We start from the raw sequence: 22,360 nt of genomic DNA, 5'->3' as shown, positions 1-22,360 counted from the left end.
GCAAAGGAGCACCTAGTGGATTTTGGGGGTCTCCTTTTTTTTTAGAATATATTTACACCGCTCAAGGAATTTATCTAAGTGTATAGTTAGCATTTTGACCCCACAGTTTTTTTGCTGAATTTATTGGAATTAGTCTGTGAAGATGAAAATCAACTTTTTTTCTGAAAAAAATCATAGCATTATTTCATTTTTACAAGGAATAAAGGAGGAAAAAAAAACAACATTTGAAAAGCAATTTCTCCCATATACGGAAATACCCCATATGTGATAATAAACTGCTATTTCGTCCCACGGCCGGGCTCAGAAGGAAAGAAGAGCTATTTGGATTTTGGAGTGCAGTTTTTGCTGGAATGGTTTTTGATGCCATGTTGCGTTTGCAACGCTCTGGAGGAACCAAAACAGTAGAAACCTCCCAAAAGTAACCCCTCAAGGAATTTTTCTAGGGGTGTAGTTAGCACTTTGACCCCACAGGTGTTTTTTGCTGAATTTATTGGAATTAGTCTGTGAAGATGAAAATCAACTTTTTTTCTGAAAAAAAATTTACATTCTTAAATTTTTACAAGGTGTAAAGGAGAAAAAGCACCCCAACATTTGTGAAGAAATTTCTCCCGATTACGGGAATAACCCATATGTGGTATTAAATTGCTGTTTGGACCCACGGCAGGGCTCAGAAGAGAAGAAGCACTATTTGGAGCACAGATTTTGCTGAAATGGTTTTCGGGTGCCATGTCGCGTAGGCAGAGCTCCTGAGATATCAGTAGAATGGAAACCCCCAAAAGTGACCCTAGTTCGGAAACTACACCCCTCAAAGAATTATTGCATGTGTTTGGTGAACATTTTAAATACACTGGTCATTTCCAGAATTTAATGTGCAGTGGTTGGTGCAAAGTGAAAATTTCCCACCATTATGCCATTTCAGGGCCAAATATTCTATGCCCAGCTTGTGCCACCGGAGATATATATCTTGCGCTGAATAATACTCCATATATGATTTTTATACAGTTTCAAGGGTTTTTAGGACCTACTTTTTACTTGGTTGATTTTTAAGCAACACTTTATGTTTGCAGAGGCTCTAGGGGTTCCAGAACATAAAGTAAGTTCAAGAAATGCCTCATTTAATAAAATTACACCCTTTAAAGCACAGTATTCATCTAGGGGTATAATGGGAATTTTTAGTTTTTTTCTTTAGGGTATTATTGAAATATCAAATTAATTTGGAAAATAAATGTCCAGGGGGTATTTAAGAAATTAATGGAATGGATGTGATGTCAACGAAGGAGTAAAAATTAGATTTAATGAATATCAACAGAGGTGTGATAAAAACGGAAGCATTCTCCAATGCAGAGGCCTGGTTTAGAGGGACAGGTCATACAGTAGTCAGTGGTGTCTTTCCTAATTCCTCTACTTGAGCAAACTCAACACTTTTTCTTGGGTTTTAGTTTGTTTTCTGTGGGGGGCAGTACTCTAGGGAAAAGCTGGCCATGTATTATTCTGGAGATCCCAGAAGTCCTGTTGCCTTCACTGCTGACCTCTCCTTCCTGGTCTCCAAAAATCAGTTTATTTATATTTTTTCCTGAAATCCCAGAGAAGTCTCCGTATTGCTGGCTGTTCTGTAGAGAACAAATGCGTTATAGAGTGCCACTTGGGTGAGGTATACAGCCAATTTTTTATAACACACCCTAGATTTTCTTAGGGCACTGTAGGACTGCAGTAACTTGTCAGAAAGGTCCAACCCTCCCATGAATTTGTGATAGTCCTGGATGCACACAGGCATGATGGTCTGCTCTGTTACTCCTCTGACTGGAACTGGGGAGGATTGATCAGCATGGAGTGTGGTCAAAACAAAGACATCACGCTTGTCTTGATGTTTCACAAGTATTACATTTTCGGAGCAAACAACCCTGCTTTCCCCACAGCGCAGTGTCTGTTCTATAAAGGACTTGGGGAGACCCTTGTGATTTTGCCGAATTGTGCCCCCAGGAGTGGGACGCTGTTGTAAAAATTGTCCACATACAAGTGGTATCCGTGGTTCAGTATGGTGTGGAGCACATCCCATACTATCCTTCCACTTATTCCCAGGACAGGGGGACAGTCTGGTTGCTCGATCTTTGAATCCTTTCCTTCATATACACGAAAGTGCAGTGTATACCCAGACACACTTTCGCAGGCCTTATACAGCTTCAAGCCATACCTAGCCCTTTTATTAGGCAGGTACTGGCGGAAGTGTAATCTGCCTTTAAAGTGGACTAGACATTCATCCATGGCTAGGAATTGTTTGGGGGTAGAGACCTGACTACATTTTGAGTTGTAGTGGTCAACTAATGGCCTTATTTTATGGAGTCTATCATAATTGGGGTAGTTTGGCGGTGGGCACTTATCATTATTGTTGTAGTGAAGGAATTTTAATAAAATTTCAAAATCGGGTCCTGGGCATGGCAAGACAGTAAAGAGGGGAATGATAAAGGATGTCTCTGTTCCAATAGGAAAGTATTGTGGTAATGCCCATACTCAATAAAAGGCCCCAGAACTTGCAGTGGAGTTTGTGGGGGTCCATTTTTGGGGCCTGGCATAAAAACTATTTGGATTGAGGGCAATAAATTGCTCCACATAGGTGTTTGTTTGTGCCACCATCAAATTTACAAGGTCATCAGTGAAGAACAGTTGGAAAAGTTAATTTCACTGAAACCAGCAGTATCTACATTGATGCCTGGAGTCGCAGTAAATTCAGGCACCTGGGGCACAAAATTATCTGCAGGGATCCATGTGGAGTCAGCTGTACTGGGCTGCGATTGTGCAGTACTGACGCCTACCCTTGGACGCCTACGTGGCGGTTCATCAGTAGATGAGTCACTAGATGAAGAGCACACTAAAAATGTCACCTCATTCCCACATCCGGAATCAGACTCCTCAATGAACATGGCACATGCCTCTTCGTCAGTATACAGATGCTTAATCAATTTTTTTCTTCTGTAAACTTAATGTAAACATTTTTTGTGTGTTTCATTTTTTATTTATTTTTTGTATGTTTTTTTTTATAAAATATGAGTTTGTTTACTTTTGTTTTTTATTTGTGTTTTTTTTTATAGAACAATAACTAATTCCATAATACCAATGTATTTATTTTATCTATCCGCAAAAACTCCCAAGTAACAGGTGTCAAACTGAGGTGGATGGAGATAAGGTAAAGGAGTTACATATTTGTCCCAATTAGGAAGGAGGCAATGAAGGGGTGAATTTATTTTACACCCCACTTTTCAGACACGTCTCTGGGCAGTGATTTACAGGGATCGCAGGTGATACTGGAGGCCCAGATTGCTGATGAGGCTGATTAGTACCACTCAGGCACAGGAGGGTGGGCAGGGCAATGGCAGGGTTAATTTTTTTACTTTTATTTTTTTTAACTTTATACGCTGGGCAGTAACAGGCGTCTTGGTGCACAGGAGGCTGAATGAGGCCCAGGGGGCTGGGTGAGACACCGTAGGCTGGTATAGGTGCACAAGATGCTAGTATACAGCACAGGAGGGTGGTGATGGGACAATAACGGGATTGATTTGTTTTTGTTTTTATGCTGGGTAGTGAAACGTTGGCACAGGAGGCTGGATGCGGCACACAAGGCTGGAAGCCGCACACGAAGCTGGATGCGGCACACGAAGCTGGACGCGGTACATGAGGCTGCCAGTCTTATGATGGGGCACCAAGGGTACTGTTCTGTGAAGCAGATGGCTGGTGATGGGCACAGGACACCTATATAGGACATAGGACACCTGTATAGAGCCCAGGACAGGTGTATAGGGCACAGTAAAATTGCTGCTGGGTGATCCAGGGGTTAATTTATACTTTTCTTAATTAACTTCAACGGCTCCTTCTCTGATCGCTTCCCTGACAGAAGTGAAGCGGTCAGAGACGGAGACTACACTAAACTCCCCCCTCCAACTGTCATGATAAACTATGATTGGTCCATTGGCACTGGTGGACCAATCACAGCGATTGCCGGCGAAGGACTGCTGTTATTGGTCCGTGACCGCCATCCTCAGCTACTAGGCTATCTTGGGCAGGCATCTTTTGTAAACTCCCGCTGCACCAGGATGTACGGCGAGAGTGTAAATTGTTCCGAAACTCATAGTAAACTGTTATTGGTCCTTCTGCACAGATGGACCAATCACAGCGATCGCCAGGAGAGGACTGCTGTGATTGGTCCTCGGCCGGCATCCACTGTTGCTAGGCTGTCAGGGACAACTCTGTTTTTCAAGCTGCCGCTGTGGCGGCAGTTTAAGGCGATCACGTAGCAGACCACATCCCATCCCGTACAGTTACGTGAAATTGCGGAAAGGGGTTAAAGGCATGTAGCCTATATTCTAAAAAAAAAAACATCAGCCCAGAACCATTAACACTCATATAGATGTAATGGTCAGTCCCTGCTGACAGCAGTGGAATTAATATACTGTCTATACTAGAGGGAAGGGTCTGCAGACCGCTACCCCAGAATTGATTCTGAGCTGATGGTATGTTAAAAACATTCAACAAAGCCCCCTTGACATGTTTCCCCAAGATGGCATCCTTAGGGGTACAATGGGGCAATGCCCTTTCTGAACCCACTATAGCTATAACCCTGGATGGTAGGTAAAAATACTTGGCATCAAATGCAAGTCTACACATTACACTGGCCTAAGTAAATATTAGTCAACATTGGCGTCAGATATGATTGAATAGGTTTTTATAGCACAATGAAGAGAAAAACTTTATCTTATTTCTACTGTTACACCATGGTTAGAAGTCTTCTAATTCACTTATGCTCACTAGTAACCTCAGATTTTCTAGTTTTAGGATTTATTTTCTTTTAAATTACAACATAAACTCACTGCCTAACACCCAATGTTGGGTGATTGTTATGTAACCACTTTGGATACCGTGTGGTCTAAATAAAAATATGGACATGTGTTCCATAACGAAATAACCATTTATCCTGAATTAGTCATTTCTCCATGATTTTTTCTAGTGACCTATTTGGTATAAAACTGGCGCCCTTGAGAATTTTCTAGCAAAATCAACATGTAAAATCAAGAAGCAGAACTCCAGGCTGTTGCACACATGGGGAGACCTGCTCTTCCAATGACCCCAATTATTTCAGCTTGTGTTCCACTGTGTACAGTGCGGTGTTTAGGTAAGAAATAATTAAAAACAAAACACTATAGAATTGAAATCATGTAATAAATAGTGCGGTATTTAAACAGGAAATTGAAAGTAGAGGTCCTGTGGCATTAGTCTCGGGAAACAACAAGAGTGTGATAAATACATATTATATTACTATGGTTGCTCTCAATCCCCTGTGCTTTCTTCTAAGCATATCAATAAATGTACTTCATGCTTGGAATACAGAACTTATTCATGTATGCAACATAGCACTATTCTCAAGTTACCTTCTGGACGTGCCACTGCGTGTAAAACGGGAAACACAATCCACAAATCTATGGACAATTTCTCCATTTCTTCTATATATGATGGGAAAATAATAAAAAATCTAAATTCTTGGAAATATATAATGCTAATATGATTAAATCAATAGCTGTTTAAAAACGTACTGTTGAGCTGTAGAATGATAATACAATGGGGCAGATTTACGAATACTGTCTAACATTTAGAGAGTGTAAACTTAGACCAGGCAGTCAGAAGATACACCAAATTGATCAAAGTGGTGCATCTTGTATGATAAATTTGGCGCGTCTGGCTAAACATGCAAGACATTTTTTTTCCTTGTATCACCTCTTGGTTGGCTTAGTTTATGCCCGTTTTTTTGTGCACCGGAACACATTTAAGCCACACCCTTTCTAAAATGTGTCTAAAACAGCTTATAAATATGGTCCACAGCATATACGCCAAAATTCTAGCTCAATTTGAGGCAGAATTCTGCTGCATTTTGAACAGTAAACTTGCCTCACTGTGATTTTACATGTAACACTAGGTCTACACAGTGACATCGCACGACAAGAAAATTGCCATGTCACTTGTGACTTTGCAGCTCTATGATTGTCTATGAAGGATTTTGTGTCGCAGTTAGCAAGTCTTGGGTACAGCAGGAATTTTTAGCTAGGACTATGCTACGACTTTTTGTAACGCGACTTTCAAAGTAAAGTGTCAAGCAACAGTAGCATTCTAAGAGTTATTTTAGTTGCATGCATCTGTAGTTCAAGAGCTAAGGTTTTAAGGTAGCACTGCAAAAATTCTCCATTTAGCCGCAGCCTTGAGTTTATGAAAAAAAAGTGGCATGCAACTCTCACATAAATCGCATATGAAAAAGTTGCGCAACATCAAATTGCATACTTTTCTAATGAGTTAAGCTGATGTGATTTGATTTTGCACGTCACGTCAGCTTTGCTGTATAGACTGGGACATGGTAAAAAGAGGGAGGGAGATTTTATGAGAGCTCTGTTGTACAGCTGAAGTCCTAGATAAGGCATGATAGCAACACTATACATACAAATAACGCTCTGTATTGCTTCTTCCCTGTAACTCCCTGGTCTCTGGGGGAGGGGGCAGTACTCCCTCACTTCCTGAAGACTGTAGTACTCTATGACATTTCACTATAAATTCATTCCCATTTATTTCAGCTGCCATAAAGCACACACAACCTGCCGCACTGTCTATACAGACAATACAGGAAGGACGTGTGTGTCTCCAATATGGCCGCCCCAGGAAAGTTTTTTAAAATAAAAAATAGTTACAGTATTGAAAAACAAACAAACACATGATTTCTGCTCTATAGATTTTCATCTAATTAATGGAACTAAAATTCAAAGCATGAGACATTCATTTTATGTAGTATACTGTATACAACATTTTGTTTTATCTAGGACTCCCCTTGAAAATAATTTATACAGTATTATACAATAATTTGACCTGATAAAAAGTTCAAAGGAACTTACTTACCAGCAAGATGCTCCAGATCAGAAATCTGCTTAATATTTTGTTTGGGGATTTGCGGTAAATAAGAATAATTTTCCCAGCCTACAAAATTGAATGCAAGGAGTAAAATAGATTATTAGAACAGTAAAGTACTTTAGGTTTTAGTTATGGTTATTTCAGATGATTCTAGCAAGGTATACTTAAAGGGGTTTTCCCATCAGAGCCATTTATGACATATTCACAGGATATGTCATAAATGTCAGATAGATGCGGGTCATCTCTAGAATGGGGCCCCCTAATTCCCATTCTACCTCTCTGTGTTGTGGCTGAATCGTGTGATTTATGGCCACGCTGTTTCCATAACTCCCATAGTAGTGCATGGCAGTTACGGAAGCAGCGTAGAATGCGAGCTACGCTGTTTCCGTAACCACCATTCAGTTCTATGGGACTTACGGAAACAGCGTAAATCACACGATTCAGCCACAACACAGAGAGGTAGAACGGGTTTTAGGGGCCCCGTTCTAGAGATAGGTGCGGGTCCCAGAGGTGGGACCCGCATCTATCTGACATTTATGGCATATCCTGTGGATATGTCATAAATGTCTCTGATGGGAAAACCTCGTTAATGCATGTACCACTGATGATTAACAGGCTTGTCTGACCAAACACAACGTATTAACTTCTGGCAAAGACTGAATGTAAGTCAACAATTTTATGGTTATTTCTAAGGGACTCAAATGCACAATGCTTCTAGTTCTCAGACAAAAAAAATCCATATAGCCTTTAGAATTTAGTTTTCTACCATGTGCACAATTTATAAAAATAAAACCTTAAGTATTGCACATTTATACGCAGTTGAAAGGAAAAAATACAGGAAAACACAAATTATTCAAAAGATGCTCCATTCATTGTACTGAAGCTGTAGAAGGCATCATTGTCCAGAGTATGTGTTCCTGGGCATACAATAAAACTGCTACATTTGTTAGTTAAATATCTAGGAGTTTATCTTTTCTAGTATTCATGTTTCAGGATGCGAGCTACATTAATTATTATTGATATTCAAATAGTAGGAGAAGTAACTTCCCCCATAGGCTAGGGGTGGCCAGGTAACTGTCCCTTGGGAGCAACAATAATGACGAGCTGCCATTCAGGAGCCTTAATCATGGAAGAGTGCCAAAGCAGGCAGAATATATATATATATATATATATATATATATACATATATATATATATATATATATATATATATACATATATATATATATATATATACACACTGGAATATATACCAAATAGTAGTGTCAACACAGCACAGTAATATCATTGAATACAGAGTTGCCTACTCTATTGAGTCTGATACAGAATTAGCTATAAAATTGTGCCAGCCACATAGTAAAAAAGTCCATAAAATAGCAGCGCACATCACACAGCGGTACACACAGTAGTTACTGCAACACCAGTGAACATACAAATGTGTTAGCCAGAGAATTGTCCATACAAATGTGTCAGCCACAGTACAACCCCTGGCAAAAATTATGAAGTTAACACAATTAGACTATACTCATCCAGCTTTTTACTACGTAGCAAATACACAAATCACAGATATGACACAAAACAATGTTTGTTTGATAGCTGAATAATTTGGCTCTGTGAAACATACCTCAAACAAATAAAATAAATGATTTTTGTCAATGGCATATTTTTTTCCAGATCAAGTTGTGGAAAAATTATGGAGTCATCAAAAATAAACAAATTAGAACTTTGTTGCTTCGCCTCGGGCTTTTATGACTACATGAATTCTTTAATGGCTATGTGAACCTTTGCATAGTTTTTTTTTTTAAATAAAATAATGTATCCTGGTGTCCAATGCACCTTTTGAGATACAGCTTCTATGTATCCTGGATACATAAAAGCTGTATCTTGCACTGAAACCCGAATCCGGCAGGTCAGCGCGACAGACAGCTTAGATGACAGTGGGTCCAGCGTATCTGACACCCAGGATCTACCTGTTATCGATCACATCTAAGTTATGAACTACATCAAGCTGGTTCCTAATTTCTCAAAGAGCAATTGACAGATCAGCTTTTTTAGGATGGAGCCTTGTCATGTACTTTTTTTTTTAATATCCATACATTTTCAATCGGATTTAGATCGAAACTGTTTGCTGAGCATGTCATTGAGTTGATATGTCTTTCTGGGAAAAAGTTTGCGCAATCTTTACTCTGTGGCAAGATGCATTATCATCCTGAAAAATTAATTCATCATCACCAAACCTATTTCTTTCGATGGAATGAAAAAAGTGTCCAAAACTTCTATGTACACGTGTGCATTGACTGATGAGGTAATGATTGTCATCATCCCTGGTCCCTATAGCATCAATACTTGTATATACGGCAGTCATCTTAATATGTTTAATTGGAATGGCGCAAAATTAAAGTTTCAGCATGATCTCCTTAGACAATGTAGATTTGTGATTCATCACTGGATATTACTTTTATCCATTCATGCACACTCCATGTTTGCTTGTCTTTAACCCACTGTAAAATTGTTTTTGTCTGTGTAGGTGTTAGTTCTTAGTTTTTCTATTGTAAACCCCATTTAATTCCACTGATTTCTTACAATTCCGTCAAAAACATTGACTCCTGTTTCTGCCTATTTGTTTTACATTTGTTTTGTTGTGCATTTTCTATTTTCAAGGCATATTGCTTTGAGTTTTCTATCCTGAAGCTTTGATGTCTTCCTTGGTCTACCCGTATGTTTTTCTTTTATAACCTTTCCATTGTGTTTATACTTGGACCAAATTTTACACACAGCTGGCTTGGAGCAACCAGTATCTTTTGCCACATGCCGTGTTGCATTTCCATCATGAATAAGTTTTATTATTCTTTCAATTGTTTCAATTCACAACTTTCTTGTTGGTGCCATAAAGACTTTTTAACTGCAGACTAATTTTCAATTTTACACTTGTACCGACATTTGTTTTAGAAATGCAAATGACTGATTATTGACATGTGCGCGCACTGGCCCTTTAAGGCCGGGCGCGAGCGTGCGCCCTACAAGACACAGCAGAGTGGAATGGAAGTGAGCACTGGCGTCTCCTGGGGAGGAGATGGGGACTAGCGCTCACAAGTCCATTGCTGCAGCTGTCGAGGCGTGAGTAATCCCGACGGTCCGCAGCCATGGATGTAACACAAGTCCAAAGGCTATGCCATTAATGTCTGATAGATGCGGCTTACCGTTCCCCCCGTTTATCCCTGTGAGGCAGCCACTGGCTGCAGATTCCAGACGGGGACTTGTGGAGATGGGGCCTCACTCTCTATTCTCTTCAATGGGAGTTACGTAAACAGCCGACAAGGCAAAAAAAGGTACGGCGACCCCTGTTTTCGATATAGGTGCGGGTCACAGAGCTGGGACCTACATCTATCAGACATCAATCAGATATCCTATGGACTTGCCATAAATCTATGGAATAACTCGTTAATTGAAATAATTAAAATAATACTTTCACAAAGCCTGCATGTATAGCTATAGACAAACAGTGTTTTATGTCATATCTCTGTATTTGCTACAAGGCAAAATATGGATGAACATCATCTAATTATGGTGATTCATTTTTGTCAGGGGCTGTATACATCATTCTTATAGAGGTTCTACATTGCTGTTTATTCTTTTAAAATAAATGTATGTATGTATTAACCAATCAGCATCCACTTAAATGTAGTTATATCCTTCTGTACCAATTCTCTGGCTAGCAAGTCGGGCAGAAAGGATACTGGACATATACTGATCTTTAAATAATATTCAAAAAAGTATTTTTAGGCACCTGTCTCAAACATACAATGGGTGCCTCCATTTTTAATACATTGGGTGCTCCATGTAGAAGCAGCTCTTTGTTGACCCAGGTTCTACTCTAGTGTAATGCCGACCAGAGCAGATTGAGAAATAAAATAATACAGGCAAAATCTTTTTTTGTGGGAAAGTATAGAGAGGTGCGAAGAACTGCTTGAGGCTTAACGCTAAAAGACACACTGTCCTATACAGAAACATACTATGACAAAAAAATGAATTCAACTGTGCTCAACAGCAAATGATGAAGATGGCAAGTTCGGTTTAAGACCTGTCCTAATTATGACACAAGGCACAATTCTTGTCTCCCCTGACTGCCGACGTAGATCACTATCTTCTAATATTACTTATACTAATATAACATTGAAATGCCGTCGGCGGATCCCACTCCTGCCGCCGTCGGTTCTCGAACCTCCTCCAGCGGCCTCCCTCTCTCCCAAGCTGCCGTCTGCTGTTGTCCTCCGCTTGTGGCTGCAGTGTCCCTAGTGTGAGCAAGTGCACTCCGGCCACCTCCTAAAGGGCCAGCGGGTGCTAAATTCTAAATTCACTTATCCAATCCCTGTTGCCCCAGGACTATTTAAGGCAGCTCCACTATCCACCTGGTGCCTGAGTAACATTGGTACAACCTAGATTGTTTACTGAAAAAGTTCCTGTGTGCATCTGCAAAGGTTTCTGTGTGCATCTGATTCTATTCCGCTATTGCTATCTGTTGTCAGCCTGTATCCAGTTATCTGCTACCAGCCTGTATCCAGTACGCTATTGCTGTCAGCCAGTTTCCAGTTATCCGCTGTCTGCCAGTGTCCAGCGACCTGCCTGTGCCTAGCTATCCACTACCTGCTTGTGTCCAGTGATCCGCTGTCAGTCTGCCTCCTTCTGCCAGTGTCAAGCCTGAAGCTTCCATCCATCAAGGTACCATCTGTCAGTACCTGTTTCTATTTGCTGGGTCAGCAGGTACTCTGCAGTACCACCTCAAGAGGTAACAACCTGGTAGCCTCCCCGCAGTGAAGACCAGATCCAGGGGCGTAACTAGGAAACACTGGGCACCATAGCAAACTTTTGACTGGGGCCCCCTCCCCTGGGTGCCACACACAGCCCGCCCTTGTAGATAGTGCCCCCTTGTAAATAGTGCCATACAGCCCACTCCTGTAGACAGTGTTATACAGCCCCCCCTGTAGACAGTGCTAAACACCCCCCTGTAGACAGTGCTATACAGCCCCCCCCTGTAGACAGTGCTATACAGCGCACCATGTAGACAGGGCTATACAGCCTCCCCATACAGTGCTATACCACGCCCCCTGTAGACAGGGCTATACAGCCTCCCCATACAGTGCTATACAGCCCTTCCTGTAGACAGTGCTATACTTTCAAGTATCACAAAGGGGGACAATCGATGCGGAGCGCAGCAGCAATTTTTTTATTTTAAGCCACGCCTCTAATCCTACCCAACCCCCGCCCAAACACACCCGATTCAGCCCACACAGTATCATGCTCCCATAGTGCCCCCTACACTGTATAATGCCCCCATAGCTGCCACCATACAGTATAATGCCCCAATACAGTATAATGGCCACACAGATGCCCCATACAGTATAATGCCCACACAGATGCCCCCATACAGTATAATTCCCACACAGATGCCCCATACAGTATAAAGCCCACACAGATGCCACCATACAGTATAAGACCCACACAGATTCCCTAATGCAGTACAATGCCCAAACAGCTGCCCCATACAGTATAATGCCCACACAGCTGCCCCATACATTATAATGCCCACACAGCTGCCCCATACAGTATAATGCACATACAGATGCCCCATACAGTATAATTCCCACACAGATGCCCCATACAGTATAAAGCCCACATAGATGCCCCCATACAGTATAATGCCCACACAGTTTCCCTAATGCAGTACAATGCTCAAACAAATTCCCCCATGCAGCATAATGCCCCATAGCTGCCCCATGCCGCATAATACCCCCATAGCTGCCCCTACAGTATAATGCTCCCATAGCTGCTTCACACAGAATAATGCCCCATAGCTGCCCTCACACAGAATAATGCTCTCCATAGCTGCCCTACACAGTATAAAGCTCTCCATAGCTGCCCCCACACAGTATAATGCCACCCATAGCTGACCCCACAGTATATTGCCCCCATAGCTGCCCCACACAGTATAATGCTCCCTATAGCTGCCCCCAAAGTATAAATCCCCACACAGTATAATGTCCTCTCATAGCTGTTCCCACAGTATAATGCCCCCATAGCTGCCCCCACACAGTAAAATGCCCCTATAGCTGCCCCCACAATATAATGCTCCCCATAGCTGCCCCCCACAGTATAATGCCATCCATAGCTGTCCCCACAGTATAATGCCCCCATGCAGTATAATGCCCCCCATAGCTGTCCCCACAGTATATAGTGACGTCACTACATTGCGCCTGCCTGCTCCGAGCCGCTCATGGCAGAGTGAATGCTGGAGCAAGGAGCCATTAGCTCCGTGCTCCAGCATTCAGGAAGCGGGACAACTGCGTACATCGCTGGGTGGCTACGGGGGCCCTATGGGCCCCCCAGGCTAGGGACACAGTCGCAACTACGACTTCTTTTTACATAAAAATATGAATGCAAAGCAATTTTTGGTCCCCGGATAACCCCTTTAAGGGTCTGGTCCCACTAATTGTTCTTCTGAACATTAGTGACTTATCTAGAGCCCTTGGTAGCATAATTTCTATAGATGATTCAGATCTCCTTGCTATTTGCCTATATACAGAAGCATAGCCATCGCACCCAGCCCTGATGCCTGCTACCACATAGGAAGACACCAGTATTATAAATTACACAAGGTAGGTAGGTAGGGGGCCAGTTAATGATTTTGCTTAAGGGCAAAGGAGCTTCAAGTTTCGCCTTTGTCTATATACCTTGATATCTATTGGTACATTGCTGTAGAGGGGTTTCCACTTGAGAAGTGTCTCCTGTAATGTATTTTTCCCCTAATATTCTGTTATTCACTTACTTAAGAGGTATTTATTTTCCTTTGCACAATTTAATGCATACACATTTGCTCTGCAACATGCTGGTGATCAGGTTTCCAGTAACAAACCTCTGCAGAAACATGAGGGGCCAACATCAATTATTGGTAAAGTGTCCAGACCTACTGTTTAGTGCTGTACACATATGAGAAAATAATACCGCATCCTGGAAATCTCATAATCTTGAATTATAATTTCTTCATACATTATGTTTGATTAAAATTACTCTGGTTACACATAATACAGGTGGCCTGGAGAATATATAAGTTTGATTCTGCTGCAGATCTTGGAGGACAAGGCAATGTAAATGCAGACAGTTTAGTTTGTAAAATATTTTACTTACTTTTAATTTGAATTCACTTTATTACTTAAAGGGGTTGTATGAGATTAAAAAAAACATGGCTGTATTTTATTTAGAAACAGCGCCACCCTTGTCCATAGAATGTGTCTGGTATTGCAATTCAACCCCAGTTAAGTAAATGGGATTGAGCTGCAATATCAAACAAATCCCATGGAAATGAGTGGCGCTGCTTCTGCAAGAAAACTGCCATGTTTTTCTAATCTAACACAACTCCTATAAGGCATGATTATTGACATATTTAAAGGTAAGTTTGCCTAAATTCTGACACAATACAGACGTGACAAAAGAAGTTTTTTTGTCCTTGGGTTCTCAGTAATTCCAAAAACAATAAGTCCCTTGTCCTCTCCAAGCACCTGAACCTATTCTGAGCGTCACATCGCTCACAACAAAACACCATAGAAATCAATATGGCTGCTTCTGCAGGAGTAGCCGTCATCCTAGAATTTGGCTATCATCAAAACATGGCACTTTTGGGAGTATTGTAGAACAGGGTTTTAATATACTGGGATTGAGCCACTTTTTCCAATAGTGGCTGGGTATACACTATCTGACAATCTTTAAACAAATGCACTAAGAAAGCACAGTGGCAGTGTAGCCTGGAGCAGATGTAAAAGCAAAGAAGAATGAGTTCCTAAGACTTACGAGTCAAAAAAGAGCCTTAGGAAGGGGCGAAAGAGTCAAAGGAGTTCCTAATCAGTGTAGCCGGGAGCAGAAGTGAAAGAAAACAAGAACGAGTTCCTAAGTGCTATCTACATGGGGGGTCCTATCCACATGGGGGTGAGAGGGAGCCCCTGATGCCACTGTCCATGTATGGAGAGTGATGTCAAGGGATTTCCCAAGACAGGAGTCCTCGGCCAGAGATCTTGCGTTTTTCTGGCCGGAGACTACATAGTTGAAAGCCCTGACTTCACAGTGCATATATGGACAGTGATGTCAGGGGCTTCGTAGGGCTCAGCACTAAAAGTAGCGTTGTGTGCGGGGAGTCCTTGGCCAGTTTCAATTTTTACTGATCCACTGACTTCTATGGGAGCTGTCTGGCCATGAAAATGGACAAAAATAGGACTATTTTTTGACGGTTGGTATTCATGGGCCATCAAAGAAAAATGGCCATGTGAGCACACCCATAGAACTTTAGTGTTCCGAAAACGGCTGTGTGACGGCCTTACAAAGTTATTACATAAGTACACATACCTCTGGCTACATTCACACGACAGTGGAAAAAAAATGGCCATTAAAAACTGATCAACTGTCAGTTTTTCATGGCCATTTTGCATCAGTGTGTCTCCAAATGTTCATCCATTTCCAGTATGTCTGTCTGTTTTTAATGGTCATTTGTCACCTGTTTGCCATCCATTTTTCATGGCCACTAAAAAAAATTAATGTTTTTCATTTGTCAGGTTTTTTTTTTGTCCCAACCCCCTGAAAACACAACAGTGCCCATGTAGATAGTGCCATAATGCCTCTGTAGATAGTGCCACAGTGCCCATTGTACATAGTTCCCACATAGTGCCAGTGCCCACATAGTACCACATTGTGCTACAGTGCCCACATAGTGCCACAGTGCCCACATACAAAGTGACAGAGCCATAGTGCCCACATATAAAGTGCCACAGTGCCCACATAGATAATGGCACAGTGCCCATGTAGATAGTGCCACAGTGTCCCCTGTAGACAGTGCTACTCCTCCATATAGAGCCATACCCCCTAGATAGTGCCATGCCACCCCCTGTAGATAGCACTACCCCCTTGTAGTTAGCACCACCCTCCTGTAGATAGCACCACCCCCTCCCTGTGTGGGTGGTACTATGTACAGGGGGTGGTGGCGATATCTACAGGGGGCTGGTGGTGCTATCTAAAGGGGGTGGTGGTGCTATCTAAAGGGGGTAGTGGTGCTATCTACATGGGGGGTGTTAACTAAGAGCGGAATCCCCTGCCAGAGCATCGGGCAACGCTCTGGTCAGGGATTACGCTCCAGGAGTAGCACGTTATTGCCCATACATGGATAGTGATGCCAGGGGCTCATCCAGGAGCGGAATCCCTGGCCAGAGCATCGGCAACGCTCTAGACAGGGATTCTGCTCCATAGACCGGCTCCCATAGAACCTTATGGATCCGTTTTTCAATGGCCGTTTTTCAGGAATCAATCCTTGTGATGGCCGGTAAAAACTGTTACTGGCCGAGCACTTCCTGGATACAGTGCTACTTTGAGCGCTGAGCCCGGGGAAGCCCCTGACGTAACTGTCCTTATAGACAGTAACGTCAAGAGCTTCCCCGGGCTCAGCGCTCAAAGTATCGCTGTATCGAGAGAGTCCTCGTTCAGGATCGGTTTTTACCGGCCATCACAAGCATTTCATGGCCATTCTATGGGAGCCGTCGGGCCAGGAAAATGGCCAAAAATAGGGCATGTCCTATTTTTTGACGGCCAGTATTCACGGGCCATTAAAAAACTGGCCATGTGAATACACCCATAGAACTTCACTGTTCTGAAAATGGCCGTGTGACCAGCGTTAAAAAAACGGCCAGAAAATAGACGTTTTTCACTCTCCTGTGAATGTAGCCTTAACATACTACCCTAGCAACTACCATGGCAAGTTTGGGTACACAAGGTTTCTTTTCGGTCATGCAACATCACACTCTATAGCCGTAATTTCCAACCTTATTACATTTTCTAATTTTATATTTTGGCCGAGATTTATTAACCAATTTACCTGTACCTATGCCAAGCATCTATGAGCAAGCCAAGTTTGCTATCCCGGTTGTACAAATGATAAAAATTAAAGTTAAAAGGAAAATAATCACTACATCATACGGTTAAACTATATTGTACTATAGATCATAGGAGGGTGCCAATTATAATCGTTAAACAACCAGTGCAAAGTAAGGGATCATACTGTGTTATGGGTTATGCGGAAAAGGGTCCTCACTCTATGAATGCCAGGGTTTGGGCTATCTTACAATTCTGATTAAGTGTTTGCTGTGAAAGCCATTTAAGAAGTGGTTAATTTAGAAGCCACTACTAGCTTGGGGACGAACCGAGTGATGCAATCCAATGGGAGCGATGCTGGTGTTGAACTTTAGATAGACGTGGTCAGTGGCTTATTACCTAATGTAATTACCTGGAACATTCCCGGTGGGCCGCTCGTTTATAATACAAAGTGGGCTGTCTGGCCAGCCCATCCCTCCTCCTTTCTCGGCTACTGGCCAGTGTCCCATAATTATGAGCGGCGGGCGGACATGGCGCTGCTCCGCACAGAAAGTCCTGACACTGGCCAGGAAAGGAAAGGATTATGAAAGTATTAGGAAAGGACCACCTACTACAGTGGTGCATTTCCACCTTGTCTGTGCCTCTCTCTGCCATGCACTATACTGGCTGGCTGCTGCCTACTAGCTCAGTAATGCATCACAGGATTCCCACCCATTTTAGGTAAATCATATTATTAAAGTGGTCTCCCAAATCATCGATAGTCACCTATCAACAGCATAGTTGATAATTGCCTGATCAATGAGGGCCCCAACACCGGGAGCCCACTGATCATGAGAACTGGGGTAAGCCCTACCTGCTGCTAATTTGGACCCACCCACAACATGGGGCCACTTTTAAAAAAAATTCCAGCACCTCTTTAAGTTCCCAATACGCCCCTGAACGTGGTATTTTTCATGTCCGTGGTGCGCTGGGCATTTGTTCTTCAGCCAGGCAGATAGAAAAGTTGGGCCTTCTCAATGTGAACTGTATGTTTGTTTATTTTCTGTCTATATAACTCAGGATATGAAAGTATATGACGATTATCGCTCTCTCTCTCTCTCTATATATATATATATATATATATATATATATATATATATATACACACCGTGTTCCAAATTATTGTACACATTGGATTTAAGTGTCATAAACATTTATTTATTCGTTTTTCAGTTAAACTCATGGATGGTATTGTGTCGTAGGGCTCTTTGGATCATTGTAATCAATCTCAGACACCTGTGATAATTAGTTTGCCAGGTGTGCCAAATCAAAGGAAAACTACTTAAGAAGGACGTTCCACATTATTAAGCAGGCCACAGGTTTCAAGCAATATGGGAAAGAAAAAAGATCTCTCTGCTGCCGAAAAGCGTGAAATAGTGCAATACATTGGACAAGGTATGAAAACATTGGATATTTCAAGAAAACGTAAGCGTGATCATCGTACTGTGAAAAGATTTGTGTCTAATTCAGAGCACAGACGGGTTCGTTCAGATAAAGGCATAATGTGGAAGGTTTCTGCCAAACAAATTAATAGGATTAGGAGAGCAGCTGCTAAAATGCCATTGCAAAGCAGCAAACAGGTATTTGAAGCCGCTGGTGCCTCTGGAGTACCTCAAGGTGTAGGATCCTCCAGAGGTTTGCAAGTGTGCATAAAGCTATTATTCGGCCATTCCTAAACAATGCTCACAAGCAGAAATGGTTGCAGTGGGCTCAGAGATACATGAAGACTAATTTTCAAACCGTGTTGTTTACTGCTGAGTGCCGTGCAACCCTGGATGGTCCAGATGGATGGAGTATTGGATGGTTGGTGAATGGCCACCATGTCCCAACAAGGCTGCGACGTCAGCAAGGCGGTGGCGGAGTCATGTTTTGGTCTGGAATCATGGGGAGAGAGCTGGTAGGCCCCTTTAGGGTCCCTGATGGTGTGAAAATGACCTCTGCAAAGTATGTAGAGTTTATGACTGACCACTTTCTTCTGTGGTACAAAAAGAAGAACCGTGCCTTCCGTAGCAAAATTATCTTCATGCATGACAATGCACCATCTCATGCTGCAAAGAATACCTCTGTGTCATTGGCCGCTATGGGCATAAAAGGAGAGAAACTCATGGTGTGGCCCCCATGTTCCCCTGACCTCAACCCTATTGAGAACCTTTGGAGCATCCTCAAGCAAAATATCTATGAGGGTGGGAGGCAGTTCACATCAAAACAGAAGCTCTGGGAGGCTATTCTGACATCCTGCAAAGATATTCAAGCAGAAACTGTCCAAATACTCCCAAATTCAATGGATGCAAGAATTGTGAAGGTGATATCAAAGAAGGGGTCCTATGTTAACATGTAACTTGGCCTGTTAAGGTTTTTTTTTATTGAAAGAGCTTTTGATTTCTGTAAATATGACCTCCTGATGCTGCAAATTCAACAAATTACCATTTTCGTTCTCTTTACAACCTGTAAAATGTTTTGATCTCTGTTGTGCATAATAATTTGAAACTGTGCATTTTGAGTTTTTTACTTCTTAAAGAAAATCTGTTATCACTAGGAGATTTGTTCAATAAAATTTGCATTATTCTCCAACGGTTGATGGCTTGAAGATTATACTGACTGTCATTTGCATCGACTATTTAGGAAAATCAGCCAAAAATTACATTTGCATAATAATTTGGAACGCGGTGTATAGATATATATCTATAGATATTTATATATATCTATACAGTATATATATGTATATATATGTAAGTTAACTTCTGTTGTCTGTTCTTTATGCACGGCCAGGTTTCAGCTCTCTAGGACCAACCATTCTCAACATATTAATGAAAAAAAATATGGCACCACTGGCTTCCACATCAAGGACCTTCTTCCATATCACATCAGATGACCTGTATTAGCCAAAAGAAGCTCGCAGGTTCTTCATTCTTAGCCACACTCACATACACACAGTTTTAAACCACTTTTGCATAACAACCAAGTAATTTTTCTGTACTCAACATGTTTCTCGCTGTAAACGAACTGCACCTATACTGGATTTGAGCATTCTCATAAATTGAAATCCTTTCATACCAGTCATGCCTCCAAAAGGGAACACTGCACTTAGACGAAAGACTCCTGTGGCAAAGCGCATGGCTGCTGCCCGAGCTGCTGAAATCTCTCAACAGAACCAAGCCCGTGGATTTCAGCATTCCCATAAATTGAACCCCTTTCAGACCAGTCATGCCTCCAAAAAGGAACCCTACTCTTGGACTTTATTGGATATGTTGGCCTCATATTAGTAGGAAATGAAGTTTTTAACCACACAAAAACAAATAGACAAGTGTGAAGCCGGGGAACTCTGCTATTCTATATTATAGAAAAGCCTGAACCATTTAACCCCAAATTTGGCACGTAGGTACATCGGGTGTCCGGGAAGGTTTTCGTAAATGTCCCAACCTTGCCGTTGTTCTCTGTTATCAGCCATTATAGCGAATGTTTGTTTGTTGTCCTCTATAGGCATCCAAACACCTGAACTATTTGACCCCAAATTTGGTACATAGGTACATCGGGTGTTCAGGAAGGATTTTGTAAAGGTCCCAACCGTGTTGTTGTTCTCTGTTTTTAGCCATTATCACATAATCACGATCCAATACTATAAAAGCGAATACAGACATTCACTTTTATAGTAAAGATGTTTTTATCTGGGAGTAGCAGGTAGTGCACTTTACAAGATAATCCTAGATGGGAAGGTACAGGGGAGCGGTTACCCATAACAACCAATCAGTTACTGATGGCCAGGAGTAAATCTGCCTTACTAGCTGCAGAGACTCCTCTTGCCCAACCGCAAGCTGATCAAATGCTTCCTACTGCTGCTCGAGCTGCTGAAACTCTGCAGCAAACTTGGGCTTTCTCAGCAACAGATCAGACTGGTGGCTCTCAGAAGCGCAGAGACTCCTGCCTGGACCCAGGCCAGAAAGCAAGCTGATAGATCACATCATGTTCAGCGTTCTAATGAGTGGGCTTTCATGCATGATGCCGCTTTCAATTATGATCCAACCATAGTCTATGGCCAACTGGTAATAAAACTGCCAATGTTGTTAATCAACAGGCTCTGTCACAGTCTTATGACTCAATTTCCTACCAGTTTAGCTGTTAGGTATTTTTAAAATTAAAATAAACAGTGTGTAACTGCCGGGGTATGTAGGGATACTAGCGATTTCCTTGTAAACCAAGAAAATACAAGGGCATGGACTAGCTTCCTGGGTACCCTTGGAACAAATCCAATGAACACACAACTAGACAGATCGACATCTATTACCTCTGCAGCACCGGGTACTTATTCTAGTATTCTATATATTTGTTACAAACTAGAAAAGCAAGACCGTACTGTGCTTAACAGCATCATTGAGATTATAGGATATTTACCATCATCATAATTTACTTTTCCAGTATTTAATTATTCTGATGTTTTTTATTTCAATAATATGCGGCAAAATAGTTAATCTTCTACTTTGCCAAGATTCTTTGGACTTGTGAAAGTATTCCCCTGGCAGTCCAGGAGCTCATAGATGGGCTAAATACAATTACTGCTCCTTACAATCTGATTGTTGGTCGTTCTCTACACTAAAAATAGGCTAATAGTCTAATTGAGCAGTTAATGGCTGAACAAAAAAGCATGGGTACACTGGTTTAAATGTATCATCATTTAGCCAGAAGTAGAAAAAATCAACTAAAAGCTGTTAACCATTAGCCCTAGAGGATAAGATCAGAGTGCTACTGTATAACTATGTTACAATGCATCAGGATGGAGATGTAATCAGAGCAGGGAACAGAAGTCCCTGTCAGGGAGGTGCCTCACTCTCTTTTCTATCCCCCAAAGCAGCTTACACATTGTCAGTATTCTAACGTGCTGCACTTTTTCTCTGTAAGTAGGATATTTTCACATCAATGGGATACGTTCAAAGTTATATTACAAAATAAAAATTTGGTTTATTACTAAATGTCTTTTATTACGGTTCAGGGTATTGGATTTCCCTCACCCAGAGCAAATGTTAAATTTACTGCTCTACCTTGGCTAGACACAGCTAGAGTGGCTTTTTAGCACCCACTCTGATGCCCACAACCTGTCTGGACGACCTAGCTATACCCCTCTTAGGTTTAGGTTGGCAGTTGAAAACTGCAGGAGTTTGTGTTTCAGGATTTGCTGGTAGGTCTAAGGCTCGAGAAGTCCTGGACGGGTGAGATCCAAGTCAAGTAATATTCACTACTCCCTTTCCCTGCCATAAACATGCTCTGAACTCAGATTATGATAGGATCTGTAGTTCTCAGATTCAAGACGGTTCTCTTGGTGCCAAAGACAGGGGTTTCAGATTGTGCGTTCCCAAGTCAATAGGGTTCAGCATGATAGCCAGTGGATGGACAATAATTATTTTAATTGCCCCTTGTCACCCCCCTTCCCCTCAATATCTACCCTCTTATTTATATTACATACTCCCCCTTTTCTTCCACCTCTATCCCT

General features: G+C 41.8%; 1 protein-coding gene across 1 annotated transcript in view; it reads right to left on the bottom strand.

The window, feature by feature from the left end:
- Positions 1–22,360, bottom strand: part of LOC142663931 (heparan-alpha-glucosaminide N-acetyltransferase-like) — a 422,230-nt gene that overhangs the window by 128,948 nt on the left and 270,922 nt on the right. The window contains exon 15 of the mRNA XM_075842774.1: positions 6,925–7,002. Coding sequence (XP_075698889.1) covers positions 6,925–7,002 — 78 coding nt within the window. The remainder of the gene's footprint in view (positions 1–6,924; positions 7,003–22,360) is intronic.

The sequence above is a fragment of the Rhinoderma darwinii genome, chromosome 11 (assembly GCF_050947455.1).
Source record: "Rhinoderma darwinii isolate aRhiDar2 chromosome 11, aRhiDar2.hap1, whole genome shotgun sequence".
Classification (NCBI taxonomy): Eukaryota; Metazoa; Chordata; class Amphibia; order Anura; family Rhinodermatidae; genus Rhinoderma; species Rhinoderma darwinii.
Note: the sequence above shows the minus strand (reverse complement) of the source record. Positions and strands in the feature narration are given on the sequence as shown.